Source organism: Ambystoma mexicanum, chromosome 4q (assembly GCF_040938575.1).
Source record: "Ambystoma mexicanum isolate Mex_15411 chromosome 4q, UKY_AmexF1_1, whole genome shotgun sequence".
NCBI lineage: Eukaryota > Metazoa > Chordata > Amphibia > Caudata > Ambystomatidae > Ambystoma > Ambystoma mexicanum.
The window spans coordinates 1068554306-1068570419 of NC_090928.1; the positions used below are offsets into that span (position 1 = coordinate 1068554306).

Here is a 16114-nt window from a genome sequence, read left to right on the forward strand (position 1 = left end):
TGTTTTCACAATTTACCCCTTTTTGGTGAATTTTGTTTTCAAGCGCCAATTTTTTTTCTTCTAAAATCACATTTTCCTCGAATTTCAGACAATTAACTAGAGAAATATTTCCTGACCTAATTAACAAAAGTACATGTAAAATCGCTCAATAATGAAATTTCGAGCATGAAAATACCCAAAATGGGCAATTTTGTTCCAAGAGAGAAATTGATGAAATGGGTGGATTTTTCCCAGAGTTTGCCAATTTCTCAGCTGAGGGAATTTCAATCCTTTCCTCCACCCCCACTAATAAAACAATTATTCGGACAAGCAAAGTTGATTTCTCATCAAGCCAGGAAGCACTTCAATTTTCCATCGGGATCCCGCTGCCTATTCCAGGGAAGTGGTTGGGATTATGACAGACATTTTCTTCTTAGCCTTGTGACTCTGCACTATGTTTGGGGACGACGTGGCCTTCTGTCAGATGGACCTTTTTGAATTTCAAGTGCCAAGGAGAACAAAGGTGGTGTGCAGGTCTTCCTAAAATGATGACCACTGAAGTGTTTCTCGATTACCTGGAAGTGGAATATCCCGGCATACTTTCTCTGGAAGCTCTGGTCTTCGGGCACAACGCGTGCAAGGATGTCCTGGTCCAAGGTTAGAGAGGCGATGGCTGCCATCAGCCAGCAATCACCTGGGGAGAAGAAGTACATGGAGGGTGAAGACTTGAAGGTTACGAGGAATGTGATATGATATTTTATTTATAGCGTGCCCATACACAAGTGTTTCAAAGCTCAAAGAGGCAGTGGGAACAAGGGGGACAAGACAATGATCTTACTAGGCCCAGTGACATTGAGATCGCGCAAGTGCAGGGGAGAGGAGGGAGGAAAGGTGCCGGGGGAAGGGGAAGTGGAGAAGAGCAGCACATAGGATCATAACACAAGAAACAAGAATTGCGGCCAACAGGTGGTAGTGCAAGTTTAAGTGCAGAGTTCAGGTGGGGGGACAGTAGGGTTACAGATATAGCCCCAAGGGCAGAGTTGCCAGGATGCAGTGCAGGTGTGCAGCTGGGAGGACAGGGACATGGACCCATGGTTCAGAGGGTAGCCAGGTAACCAATGCAGTAACAGATAGGCGATCAGCAGGGAAGAGGAAGAGAGAAGGTAGAACCAAGGAGGAAAGTGAGCTGCTTCTGGAACTGAAGGTGGTTTTGCCCAAGTTTCAGAGAGGTAGGGAGGCGCCTGCAGAAGCGAGAGATCTGCCTCCAGCTTGTTTCTTGGAAAAACACCTGACCCTTAAGCAGTTGGAGGTGGAGGAGCAAAGGGCTCTAGCAGGAAGATACTTCAAGGGAGAAAGCTGGAGATATTTTTGTCCCAGGCCCCAGAAGGCCTTGTGGATGATGTAGAGGGTGGTTCTATTATATCGCACCCATGTGTCAACCTGCAGAGAAGTCAAGAAATAGTTTACTCAAGATGGATAGAACATAAGTCTTAACTTGTTTCCATTATTTCATTTGGCCCTTTAATGCTCATTCAGTGGACGCCAATCCAAACAAGAGAAATGTGCAATTTGTGGCAAATCTAACCACCATTATCAAGCAGAGGGCTTTGATGCACCTGCACCCTCTAGAAGTCCCCACAGAAATGTTGTATGTTTCAACTGAAGATATGACTTCATTACAAAAATGACAATTGTTCATTTATCTATTTATTGTTGATTAGCGTGAAAGGCTGTGTACCCGGGCCAAAGTGCAGGTTTTCATTAACACAGTAGGACCACTATATATCCTAAGGCAACAGCTCCCTCTAGCAGTGACAACAGGCGAAGCTACTGCATCGGACAAACATACATCTGGCCTTTTATTATATTGTTGGATTAGATTTCCAATTTATTTTTCTATTTAGTTTAAAACTGAATAAAGCATAGCCCTAACCTCATAGGTGGCGTGTGCACCCTGCCTCAATTATTAAAAGCAGTGCACAAGATGGCTAGAACAGTCAAGGCACCCAGTGTGGAGTCACAGTGACAAGTGGGCAAACTCCTGTCACCAAATCAAAACCAAATCAAGAGACAAACGTAACAGGAAGATGAGGGGAAAAGCAAAATCATATATCAGTCAAAAGCAAAGTGAGAGAAAAACATATTCAGGTCTTTAGGAAATAAAATTAAATCCACCCACTCTCCTTGCGTTCCCACATCACATACCACCCCCGCCCCCCGACCCACATAGCTGTCACCTTGCCCACTCCCATGCGTGACCCCTCGAGACAGTACCGTTTCTTTCCCACTGCCTGCTGGGATTTGTACATCCATCCTTACGATGGGAAAAACCAAACTACAAGCTCCAGCATGCAACTGAAAAATCAGGACTGGCTCGTGGTGTCACGCATGGAACTGAGAAACTTGGCAGGGGAGCCCCCATGGCTGAAACCTCCCCTGCCACATGTTGCAAACCCCCCCTCCCTACCTCGCATGTTACCCTGAATGACATGCACTTTTACCCTCATATGTTACCATCAATGACATGCACAGAGCACTATCGCTTCCTAGCTTGGTTTGTGCCATATAAACCCCAAATGCAAATAAATCAGGCAGAAGACAAATGTGAGGGAGTGGGAAATTCCACAAATGAGACGTGGCTGTGGAAAAGTGCTGACGGTAAAAAGCCACCCGCTTGAATTTGGGTTTTTTTCAGACTGAAGATATCTCTGCAAACCTCAAATTGCGGTGAGCCAATGATCACACGGACTGCAGTGTGAAGGATTGATTGCATAGTAGAGTGATACTAGGGTCCAGTCTGGAACGCGGGGTAAAATCAGCACGCGATGGATGCACGGCTTTGAATGAATCATTACCACCACCATTGCTCTTTGCAGCCTTCCATGTCATCATTGTTTAGCTCTTCACTCATCATTACAGAAGGGGAGCAGCCATATGCAAACGATGCTTGGGTTTGCTACCACAGAGGTGGAGCCCTGTCTAGACTGCTGGGCCATGCCTTCTATACCTATCAACGCAAGCAACCCCATCTACCCCAGCAGTGTTTCAGCCTTACTGTCCAGCAGTTCAGACCGGGGTGCCCAAATGAATGGCAGGACTAAGACAGACTTGGAGACAATAGAATGCGGAGGGTCAGCAGAGCAATGCTCTGGTTACGATGTAGTCAAAGTCTTACATCTATCACTTTTTGATGTTCGTTTGTCTCCCGGAGAGAGTGCTTGCCCTGACGCTCTTGCCTTGCTTGCCATACCTGTGAGATCAACATAGATAATGTGCAACAGACTGGTGTCACATGAGGACTGATGGACATACCCCAATTTGCAAGCATTACAGCGGGTAAGCCACCAGTTAGATTCCTAACCCACTAACGTGCCCTCTCAAAGATCACGTGTTCGATCAACACATGTGGAGTGAGACATTGGCCACATGCTTTGATCAATTTATGTGGGTTAAATTAGCAAGCCACATACTGCCTTAATCTCTGTTTGATGTAATTTTGCATTTTTTTTCTCATCATTATACCATAGCACTAGCACTTTTTTAGGAGTGATTATTTGTATGAATGAATTCGGGTGAATGATTGAGATGTTATATGTGAACATGTGAGTGGTGTGAATGTTATTGTGATGTTATCAGCAGGCATGCAATTTATATCTATAAATTGTGTTATGAACTTAGTACATACAAAATAAAACAATATTTAATGAGTGGGTTGGAAGTTTGTGTTTTCAGACTCAATGATCTTTGAGAGGGCACATTAGTGGGGTAAGAATGGAACTGGTGGCTTACCCGCTGTGATGCTTGTAAAGTGGGGTATGTCCATCAGTCCTCATGTGACACCAGTCTGTTGTACATCATCTATGTGGAGTTACCCAGGTGTTGGTGAGTAATGGGGTACACTGTCCTTTGCGTTTAGAATACCTATGAATTCAAGCTGCACCTCAAGTATTAGGTTTAACAAGGGCAAAGCATGTCTGTGGTTGTTGTGCTCGCATGCAGCAGGGACATGGCTTAAGGGTCCTAGTTGAACAGCTCCCATTGGTGGCGGGACCAAGAAAGGTTTGCAAACGGTGATCCCTGCCTGTAATGGCACAGGCGGTCTACAATAAATACCTATGCCTGGATGAATGCGAATACTTAGGATTCTTTTGAAACCCTCCATTCATCACTTTAAGTTTTGGCGAAAAGCTGATTGTCATGTAAGGCCTAACGAGTGTGTGTTGCCCTTTTATTTCCTGTGATGTGACTCCCTTTGATGTTGCTTTCCATTACCTGAGTCGAAGGCTGCACCATAGGGCGCATCCCCTCCATGGGAGGTTGGCACCACTGGGTCTGTGTGATAGGAGATGCCACAGTGGCAGACTTTGTGTGAGCTGCTAGCAGTATGAGTGTACTGAGGCTGGGCTCCGAGAGCTGGACGGAAGCGATATCCAAGCCAAAGGTTTGGAGATGGTGCAGCAAAGCACTATCAGTGGAGAGGAGTCATATTAAACTTGTGATAGCTTGAGCGGCATGACCAGAATACCCCTTTCTACTCTAGGCAGCACTATGGGACTTCAGCTGCATACAGCAGCCGGCCAATTGTCATCATATGGAAAGTGTGACACCGGCAAAGGCAGTTCTGCTAACATGAGGAAGGAAGCTAGCCGCTGCTGGGAGCTATTTTGTTAATATCTCATCTGCTGGCTAGACTGCTCAGCGAGTGAGGCACTCATGTCGGTCATACTTGTAACATACGTTTGAAATCTAGCCCGGAAAACGGTCAGTGCTGGAAATTAAATAAAATGACTCTGGGATTCCAACGCTGGAGGTAGCTGGCTGTAGCTTTTGGGGCAGGGCTAGGGATGCTTTCATGGAAGGCAAGTGACAGACTTGTAAAAAGCGTAAAATTCATGGCTAAAATGAGTCTGTTTCATATATTACTTGAAACATGCACAAATCACATAATAAACCCACATGACAGCCTATAAAGCATTATGGTAACATATTGAACAAATACAAAATGATTGTAGCTTAATTTTCCTGATTATTAAATGGAAGCATACATTTATCAGCATACAAAGTAATTAAACTCAACCGTACTATCAACTCTAAAAGACAGTGTATATGATCACCTGCGTGTAGTCATTGTTTCAAACAAGCATCTTTATGCCCATTCTCTTTCTTTTTACCCATCATTCATACCTCTTAAGTGACATGCCACAGACCATAGCCAACCCGCAAACCGTTGGATCTGCAGTAATCGAACATGAATCATGCTTAAATGCAAACCATGCTGAGATAACATGCAGCAGAGATCTTCCATACCCACAAGAGGAGCCAGAGTTCAACGCCCATCCTGATTTAGGAGCTCCTATAGTGCCACCCAGCATCCCTGCTTATAGAACTTGGCTTTTCGAAGCTGTGTGGGTGCTAATGGGTCGGTAGAAGGGAAATACGTCCTGTGTCTCATGCATTGCTTCAACTCCCCCATGCACACACTGGCACCGCGGAAGGCCTCAAGGACTGTCCACCCCTGTGCCAAAGACGTAATCACATCATGCTCTAGTGTTTCGGGGATACCGCATCACAGCGGCTTCTTTCCCTGAGGGCAACCCATCTCTGGCGAAACAGCCCCTCCCGTCTGTGGCAACCGTCAACGCCAAGTTTCATGGACATGGCAGAACCGAACAAAAGACGAACATAAATGAAGAAACCCACACGCTTTCTTGAATAGTCAAGTGTCTGAAGACAACTGTACTCCTATAGCTTCCACTTCCCTGTACAGCAGCATTCTTATATCACACACCCAATGACACAGACACACAATACTGTGCAGTACAATCACTATACTGTGCAGTTGCACTCCTATGACACATTCTCGTATAGCAGGGACCTGTACAACTCCACCTTTGTCTCTTAGGCTTAATACATTATACAATGCATGCATAAATAAATAAATAGGGGGCGGGTTCAGTGTTCCGCATACTGCCACCTTTAGTGCAAGGGGCTAACTACAACACGGTTCGGAGAGGGGTTAACAGAACAAGGGACTCCTCTGGGAACGTGTCAATCAAATCCCATTCTCACTTTAGTACGTGGATCGGCAGACATGGGCCTGCATGTGCACGGCACCCCGCTGGGACTGGTCACGTCCTTCTCCCCCCCCCCCCCCCCCCCGCCTGCCTCGTTCTGAAACAGTCACTTTGGACTTAGATGCATGGACGGCATATGCCTTGGAATTCCCAGGACCGTTCTCTGGTGGGTGGGTGGGGGAAGCTTAAGCACATCCGATTCCGCCGAGCCCCAGGCTGCATTGCGCATATCTCAATTTATCACGCAGGTAATTACACTCCCTCTGAGCACGCATAACTCGTACTTCCGGCTAGATCACCCATGCAACATTATCTGCTTCTCAGGCCTGTGAGGCACATGTTTTCCACTTCCTCGAACTATAGAAACGGAGTCTGCACGCTCTCAAGTCTCAACCACAAACAAACGCACACCCGCCCCACCGCTTCCTCTGACGGTGTGCCGCCACCTGCTCCTGATTTCTCCAGATACCTGTCACCCCACTCCCTCATCCTCCCACCACAGACAAAGGTCTGGACGCTCAGGTGTGAGCGCCACACTCACTATTCGCTCAGACACACCTCAGTGCCTGGAGCCCTCGACGGTGGTAAGAGGCGCAGTTTCAAAGCAGCCATTCATATAGTAGATTACAATACACGGAAAAGGTGAAAACCCCTTATTGACTCTTATGTTATCTGGTATACACTACAGCCCTGGGAACGCCTAACACTGCCCCAAAAACCCTACAAGGACTTGCAACGGGGCCTGCTCCTCAAAAGTCTGTGCTTTGGTAAATCCTTCATTCAGGCTCGACCATTTACTCCGTAAAAAAGTGAGCAGTGACCTGGTCTGCTCCCAAGATCAATGAAGAGCCCTGATTTGCTGATCCCTAAACTAAAGCAGCCCTACTCCCCTAGTGGATATCTTTGAAACCTGCCGAGGCGCTGGACATTTGTAACTGTGCTCCTCCACTCTCTGGAGGTGTTTTGGGCACTCGGGCCAGGAGGATAGCTTAGAGGCAACGCGTTTGTCTGGGAAGCAAGAAAACACACAACAACACTGGTTCGAATCCCGGTCCCGTGTTGGAGACCGGTTCACGGTATTAAGTGAGTTATAAAATATTAATATTGATTCTGCTTTACACCTTCATTCACCGAGGCTTTTACCACCAGCCTGCCTTGTCTGCACGCCTGATGTACCTCCCGTAACATGAGGAGACGCTTGTACCAACCTGTATATCTGTACCTGCCTTGTCCTATGTATAGATGCCTGATGTAGAGCCCCATAACATGAGGAGAGGCTTCACCAGTCTGTATATCCTGCATATGCCTTGCATCAAGCATTTACTGTAACTAGCGCCTAGATACCTCAGTGCCTCAGGGTTTTGTGCACTGTAACTAAATGCAAAAATAAATAAATAAAGATGTCCTTAAAACAAATCAGTGTTATTGTTTTTTGTGGACCTAGTTTTCTGTTAAATTCCGCCTCTGCTGGGAGTGCAGAGGGGTCGAATTTCTCATCCCAACCATAGGAATCAGAGATTAATAATTAGGTAGCTCAAATTAAACATCTCGCGGTTGTGCCCAAGCATGCGTTTATCCGGTCACAGTTTCTTCTGCCGCTCTCACCATCTCAAGATCTTTTTAGGCCCCTTTTCTCTTCTTTTTTGAATGTCTTATCAATATTGTTTCGAAAACTGTGATTGCACTATAAAATAAAATTAAGGGCAGAGTCGTATTACTAAATCTATAAACTCAATTAACAGGGACGGGATGCGCAAGCAAAAGATTAAGGTTTTGTATGGTTGTTTGTTTGGTTCATTGGTTGCCCAACCTAGATAGTGCACTTTCTCCCAAAAGCCGATAAGCACTACAATATGCAACTACCTACCAGAACGGTACCCAGTCATTTTACCGAAAATAAAACAGAGTGGTGCATTTCACCGAAGACCATAATACCGAAAAACACTGAAAATATTAAATAAATATATATAGGGTAGTGGGGTAAGGGGTTAAAATGGGTCGGGATGGGGCAGGGGTGGCGTCATAAGGATAAAATACCAGAGGAGTAGGGGGAGACTGCCCCCCTCACAAAATGTATTTTCTTTTAAAAAAGTCAGTGTTTTTCGGTATTTGGGATGCAATGAAATGTACCACTGAAATTTGTTCGGGAAAATCACATATAAACTACGAGAACTATATATAAAAGAGCAAATGTTGGCCCCAAAAGTTAGGTCTGCTCTCCTGGTGCTATGGAGAGGAGTTCCCATGATCTCTCACCATCCACTACACTGGCTAAGGCTGATGGGAGCTGTAGTCCAAAACATTGAGAGGGTCAAAGGTTGCAGATCACTGGTCCATGCAGATTGATAAATCAATCCCAACGTCTACTTAATCCTGAATTGTGAAAGTTATCCTCTCACAGTTTTTAGACCCTGTGATTGATCATATTGCCACTCAGATGTATATCATTGGAAAGTCACACCCACCATTCCTCAACTTTCACATGCATTAGTCTAGGATTGCATCCACTGGGCGCCTTTCACACCTGTTAAGAAAAGTGAAATTGACACTTAAGTGGTTAGGGTCAATGGGCACTGCGATGCTGAGATCAAACTAGCACTGAGTCAGATGTGATGGTGAAATGGGCCCTACATTATTATGGTGCAAGGACATATTTTTACAGTGGTCTGGTGAAATGAGCGCGTTGTGCAATGTCATGGTTTAAAAGAAAGGCTTTCTGGCCAATCTATGTTTCACGCCTATGACAGCTGTAGCCAAAACTGTCTTGAGCACCAAGGTCTCATTGGTGTCAAAAGCTGTACCGAGCCTGCTGCATCATGGGTCGTGATAAACATCTTTGGTCCATCAGCGTCCTGTAGCCAGGTGTTGATCCACCCCTCAACCCAATGCTAAGGCCAAGGACAAGCTATCTCGTCCTTGGGATTAACTCCCTGTTGCCAAGGACGAGATATCTCGTCCTTGTCACTTAAGGGGTTAATAAAAGAGAATATGTTAGAAGGCATTGTATGGCGATATACCAAAATCACCAAAAAAGGCCTTGGCACTGGGGGGAAAACCCATGCCGGTTAAGTTAAGACAACAAATACAGATATTGACAAACTGACCAGCTAACATCCTATCACTAATCTCCCAATCGAGGATGATGGTTAATTCCAATAGTACTATCAAGGGCAGGATCTCTTATATGGTTGGCAATCGAGGTCCAGGTTGGCAGGGAGGAGACAGGCTGCCTCATGGACATCTGGGAGGAGCTATTGAGAGCCTTAGATGAAGACCAAGGAGCTGCTCTGGCCATACTTGACTCATCAGTGATGATTCTTCCTCAAGCTTTCATGGGCATCATTGAGTTGTCTCCAGTGGACATCATTTCCTTCCTCGAAGGCCACATTGCTCTGATAATCCTTGTGTGTGGAAGAGGGCCCTTCACGCCCCTCATGACACACTGCGTCTATTTAACCATCTCTTGCTCCCCTTAGAAGTTGTCATTGATAATCACAAACGATCCTCGTTTGGATAAGGGACGAGACACATCCTCCTGATCGCTCAACCTGCCTCGCCCAAGTACACCAAGAGATGAGGGCATCTTATGCCTCAGGGGTCTGAGGTCATCCCTTTCCAATGGCCAATGTTGTTGTGCATTCGCTCAGATATACCAATGAAACTTTGGAGCTGCCCTCAACTATACCTACTCATATACCTACTCAGCCAAGTCCATCCAAGTCCATCCTCACTTCTACCACAAGTCTTGCTAGGATCAGGCCTAGACTACTGTGCTGTCATGCACACGGACTTCCTCACCAAGTCAGTTAAGTAACTCCAGCTTCTTCAATAAAGAGTCGTCAAAGACCTGCGCAAGTAACCCTCACCCGTGTAATTCTTGGACTGACTGCCAAGCCATCTTCAAGACTTCATGCAAGACCCACATAGTGTACCACGCTTGCATGCCAAGGTGCCAGACCATATCACCACGAGGAATTGACTTGCAGCCTGAGATCAACAGACAATAGGATCATGACCACACCAATCAACATACACATGTAGGAATCCCTGTGAACACGGGGACCAGAAGCGTACTCCCAGCTATGTGCATCACAAACACAACAACTAGACCGTTACAGGTTTCAGAGGGAACAGAAGACCACCCGCTAGCATCCGACCTTCTCAGCACAGGGAAGAAGATCAACCTGAGATCCTGGCAAGCTCCCGGCCGCCGCAGATTGAGGATCGGGACTTGACATTTCACCCACGGGCGAGAAGTCTGACTTCCCGTCGCTCAGGCCTTGGCGTGATAGACCAGAACTGAAATCTGAGCGACACAGGTGTGACTTCCTATTGTTCAACATATTATTCCTTCCTCTGTGCACTTTTCTTTCTTCCTGTCTGGTGCCTGGAAGCAGCACATTTGCTGCACGTGGCATCTGCAAAATGGCTAATAATATAAACAAATAAATATGGTGGAATGAAGACTGTGCAATGTGCGGGTGATATAGGCAATACAGTAGCATGGTTAAAAGGATAATGCATGCAACGTTATTATAATCACACATCTGGAGGGGGTCGTTCATATAAACAGCACCAGAGTCGGTCCATTGTGCACTGGTGATAAGTACTTATGCACCGACATTTGCACTTACCCACCTTAACAAAACAACATTTGCACCCGTTAGTTTGCGTCAATATCCACGCACTATTGCCCGGCATCAACACCAAATTACCGGGGACAGGTGCCATTTTTGTGCATAATGCTGTGGCCGCATGGAGACTCTTTGCGGTGGAAGGGTGAAGTAAACTCTTCTCTATATCACAGGGAGTGAACCCTCTGACAGTCCTAAGGGAGGCTGCTCCTAGTTAGAACCTGCAGCTCTTTCCAATGCCGTCCCCCCGCTTTAGCCTGCTTCAGAACTTCGTGTCCACAAAATGTCATTCGGACATGGCCTACAATAGTGCATTGAGGTTTAATGAGAAAACCATGACTGATCCATCAGGTGTTTGGGAAGGGTGTCCAATGCTGGGAAGCGATTGGGCCTTCTGTTATGTTATGTTATTTTGCACTTATATAGCGCCTTATATACCATTGGTATAGTCTGAAGGCGCTGGTAGGTTGAACGCCCTTGGGAACCGAAGTTCAGGTCAGTAGAGAGAGTAGGGAGAGTCAACGGCGCGTGTGCGCACCGGGTACGTGTGCAGCTCGTGCAGTATTCGTTAAATAGCTGCTTCTTAGCGGTAGGTGTGGTGGTTGAGATCAGGGGTATGTGTTTGTTCTGGCAGGATTTATCCAGACCGACTGTGGCTGCGTTAGGCCTGAGGAGAACGCCTGGCTGGGGGGTGTGTAACCAGCAGTGTTTACTTAGAGTGATGGGGAGTGAGCAGGAGGTGTTGGTATGAGAACAGTTATACCGAATGGTGTCATAGTATCTCTGTGTTCTAGTTGAGTGGTGGTGTAAAGAAGAGAGTAAGCGTGGGGTGTGATGTGATGGGTTGCATGCTTTTTTATACGTTCTCTGCATTCCAGACCATACTATGTACGTTGCGCAGTTATATGCGCTCCAGTCCGTTCTGTGGACTTTTATTCATTCCATGCGTCTTCATCAGTGCTACACACTCCGGTCTGCTCGACGCACTCATGCATTCCAGTCCGCCCCGCGCGCTCCTGACAACCCCACGCAAGCACCCCTGTCTGCCCCTCGCAAGCACCCTGTCTGCGCATTCACCCAATGTGCGCAGTCACCCGCTCCCCGCATTCACCCACTCCCGGCACTCACCAGCTCCCTGCACTCACCAGCTCCGCACACTCATCCGCTCTATGCACTCATGCATTCCCCGCATTCAACATTAGTATGCACTCAACAGCCCCTTAGAGTCATTCGTTAGTACGCAGTAATCCTGTTCAATAAATTCATTCCCACTCTAACCTCATCCCCCACTCAAACCTCATCCCCCCACTCAAACCTCATCCCCCCACTCTACATGCTCCCCCACTCTACACGCTCCCCCACTCTACACGCTCATACGTTCTGTGCAATCATCAGTTCTACATTCGCTTCTCTGTATTTATGCCCTCGTCCGCCATGTGCGCTCGTCTGATCTACGTACCCAACCAGTCTACATGCTCATCCGACTTATGTTCATCCATTCTATACCTTCATCCGATCTAGATACTCATTTCGATTTACACACTCATTCGATCTATGTAGTCATCTGTTCCACACTCATGCATTCTTCCACTTAGTGCATTCAACTGTTTACACTCAACCACTCGACACACTCGGCCGTTTAACATGTTCATCCATTCTATACACTTATCCGATGTACTTACTCATTCGATTTACACACTTATTCAATCTATATAGTCATCTGTTCTTCCACTCATGCATTCTTTCATTCAGTGCATTCATCTTTTCACACGCTTCATCCATTTTAACTATTTCATCGATGCTATTCACTTCGTTCCCTCCTCATGCACTTCACTGTTTTGATCTACTTTACTCGTTTAATTCTGTTTGTCTTTCTAGTTTATATTTGGGGTTATCAGCTGTCCATTTCTCGCCTCAGGTAGTTTGATGGGTTGGTGTCGTTGAGCTGCTGTTTGTCTGTTTGGGTTAGTTTGGTTCCCAGTTGGTTTTAGGGGAAGAGCCAGGTTTTCAGCAGTTTGCGGAAAGATGTTAAATCCTCAGTTTGGCAGATGTGGGGTGGGAGTGAGTTCCACAGGGTGGGGGCCAAGGCTGAGAAGGATGATCCGCCTAATCTGACTGAGTTTGTCTTAGGTATGACTAGGAGGCCGGCTGAGCTTGATTTTAGGGTGCGAGGGGGTGATAGGGTTTTAGTTTGTTTTGAAGATATTGAAGTCCGGTTTTATGCAGTGCTCGATGGGAGATGCATAAGGTTTTGAAAGTCACCCTTCGGGCTACTGGAAGCCAGTGCAGCATCTTAAGGGCAGGGGAGATGTGGTCTCTTGGGCCTAGCGCAAGCAGCAATTTGGCTGCCGCGTTTTGTGCCCTTTGGAGTTTATTCAGTTGGTACGCGTGGAGTCCGAGGTATATGGGGTTTGCATAGTCCAGTCTTGACATAACAATTGATTGGACCACGGAGAGTCTGTTAGGAAAGGAGAGATATGGAAAGATGCACCTAAGGGTTTTAAGGTGGTAGTGGCAGGATTTTGAGACATTGTTGACTTGGCGCCAGAGTGTTAGGTCAGAGTCAAGGATGCATCCAAGATTTTTCACGATTTGCAGGGGGTCGGTGAGCTGCCCATGGCGGGTGGCCAGGGTAGTGGTTGCGGAAGAAGCTCGGAGTTGCCACATACCATGATTTCAGTTTTGGAGGGGTTTAACAAGAGGTGGCTTTGGGTCATCCAGAGTTCTATGTTGAGGAGGCAGGAGGCCATGTCAGGTCGGGAGTTGGGATTTGAGTTCATTAGTTTTAAAATTAGTTGAGTGTCGTCGGCGTAGTTGTAACACAGGATGTTGTGTGAACGAACTATTGGAAGGAGGGTGATCAAGTAGAGATTGAACATGAGTGCAGATAGGCATGCTCCTTGTGGGACTCCCGTGTCGACTGGTCGGGCTTGGGAGGTATAGGTGGAGAGTATCGTTATTTGGTACCTATCTTTGAGGAATGAAGCTATCCATTTAAGAGCGGTTCCACGAATTCCTTGGGAGTGGAGGCGGTCTAGGAGGGTTGAGTGATTGATTGTGTCAAAGGCGGCGGATAGGTCAAGAAGGATTAGTGCTGTGCATCCCGCGGATTCTGCCGTCATTTTAAGGTCATCCCAGATTGAGGTTAGGGTGGTTTCGGTTCCGTGACGGGCTCTGAAACCTGATTGTGCAGGGTCTAGGAGATTGTTGGCTTCGACAAAGGCATTTAGTTGGGAGTAGGCGGTTCGGTCAATGAGTTTTGCAAGGAATCTGGTGTTTGAGATGGGGTGTTAGTTTTTGGGCTGGAGAGGGTCGAGAGAAGGTTTTTAATTAGTGGTTTGACATGAACCATTTTGAATGCGTCTGGAAAGATACCAGGGGAAAGGGAGGCATTCATTATGGATCTTGCGTGTTTTCCTGCGGAGATGGAAGCGAAAAGTTCTTTGAGGGTTGTGGCCGGGCAAGGGTCCAGCGGGGAGCCAGATGGTTTGCGACAAGATAGAAAATTGAGAAATTGCTCTGGTGATATTGGACTAAAGTATTCAAACGTTGGTTGCGTAGTGGTCGCAGCTGGGGGGGTTGGCCGCTAAGGGGGGGTATTGCCTGGTGGATGCGAGAGAGCCAGTTTGGTGGCTAGAGTATTTGTTCTTTCGAGAGCCGTGGTGTAAAAGTGGAGGGAGAGTGAGTCACACAGTGATTGTGAGGGGGTCGGGACGGTCGTGGTGCAAGCCGGTTTGGTGAACTCAGATGATTTTGTGGAGTTCCTTGCTTGGGTTTTCGCAGTTTATGATTCGGGAGTTGTAGTGGGCTTTTTTTGCTTTCCGGATTTCAGCCTTGTACTGATAGAGGTGTCGGGGCAAGATGGCCCTGTTGTCCTTGGTTTTGTCTTTCTGCCATTTGCGTTCTAGGTATTTATATAGTTGTTTAGTGGTCTTCAACTCAGGAGTGAACCAACTGGGGAAAAGGCCATGGCGGGATGATGGTTTACAAGGGGGTGTGAGCAGCATCAGAGATGCATTGAGCCATGAGTGAAAGGCATCGGGGGTTAGTTGTTTAGTCAGCTGGCAGGTAGGTGGTGGAGATTAGAGGAGTGCGTCGGCTAGGTCAGGGACGATTATTAGTTTTTTCCAGCATTTGCGTAGATTTGGCGGTTCAGATCCGAGTACGGGAGTGGGGTCGGGTGAGTGAATGGCGAAAGAGAGAATGAAGTGATCGGACCAGATGATGGGGGTGGGTTTAAATGAATCAGGGTGTTGGAGCTAAAGATAGCATCAAGAGTGTGTCCTTTATAGTGAGTCGGGCCATTTATGTGGGGTTGGAGGTTAATTGCGTCTAAACCGTCAACCAGAGAGTGTGTCATAGGGTTGGTGGGGATGTCAAGCCAAATGTTGAAGTCTCCAAGAAGGGTGAGGTTGGGATGGTTTAGTTGAAGGGTGGCGATTGAGTCGCAGAGGTTGTTTGCGAATTGTCTATCGTAGCCTGGGGGCCTGTAGATTATTAGGAAGCTGTGCGAGAGCGACGGGGAGAAGGATAGTTTAACGAGGAGTGATTCGCAGGAAGGAATGGAAGGTTGGTTGTCGATGATTGAGGCGTGGAAGAAAGACTTGTAGACGAATGCGACTCCCCCTCCTCTAGAGTGACAGTTCAGTGGGATGAGGGAGTAGTCAGGGGGGAAGGCTTCACTGGCGATTGGTGCGAAGTCGTCAGAGAACTAAGTTTCGGTGATGAAAACCAGGTCTGGATTGTCAGAGGTGAGGAGGTCAAAGATGGAGAATCTGTTTTTTGCTACGGATCGGGCATTAAATAGGATGCAGTTCACATCGGCAGGCGAGGTTGGTCTCGGGGCTGGTGCGGAAGGGGGTAGTGGTGGAGAGAGAGGAAGCTGGAGAGGGAGGGGATGGGTGATGATAGGTGGGAAGAGTGGGCGGGCAGAAGGATTGGCGGGCTTCGGGCGGGATTGGGTGGCTGCGTGTGTTCTGATGAACGGGTTTGGCTCGGGGGATTTGAAAGTGGGGTGTGGGCGGTTAGGAGTTTCCATTACAGTTGATGAGAAGTCGAGGGAGAGGGGTTTCTGGAAAGGCGAAGCTACGGGGGACGGAGGTGATTGGGGGAAAGTGGAGGAGGGTCGGGACAGGGGAGACGAGGAGTGCTGAGAGATTGAGGGGGACCAGGTGTGATTCCTCTTTAGTTTCCTTGTTGCGATTGGAGTGTGAGAGAGGGAAGGGGGGCTAGAGGGGGAGAGGGATGCGGCTTCGGTTCTTGCTAGGGCTAGGCGTGCAGTTTTTAGGGACGGGAAAGGGTGTGTTCAGGGGGGGAAAGGTGGTGGGGGTTTGTGGGCAAGGCGGGAGGTGGATGCTTGCAGAGCAAGGTGTGCCCGCTAAAATAGTGAGGGGAGAGGGCGTGGTTAACGTGGACTGGCCGGTGGTG

The 16114-nt window shown here is 47.4% G+C and overlaps 1 protein-coding gene across 3 annotated transcripts in view; it reads right to left on the reverse strand.

The window, feature by feature from the left end:
- CAPN8 (calpain 8) overlaps nt 1-16114 on the reverse strand; it is a 288408-nt gene that overhangs the window by 195749 nt on the left and 76545 nt on the right. For all 3 annotated transcript variants that reach the window (XM_069608633.1, XM_069608631.1, XM_069608632.1), the window contains exon 3: nt 555-673. In XM_069608633.1, coding sequence (XP_069464734.1) covers nt 555-673 — 119 coding nt within the window. The remainder of the gene's footprint in view (nt 1-554; nt 674-16114) is intronic.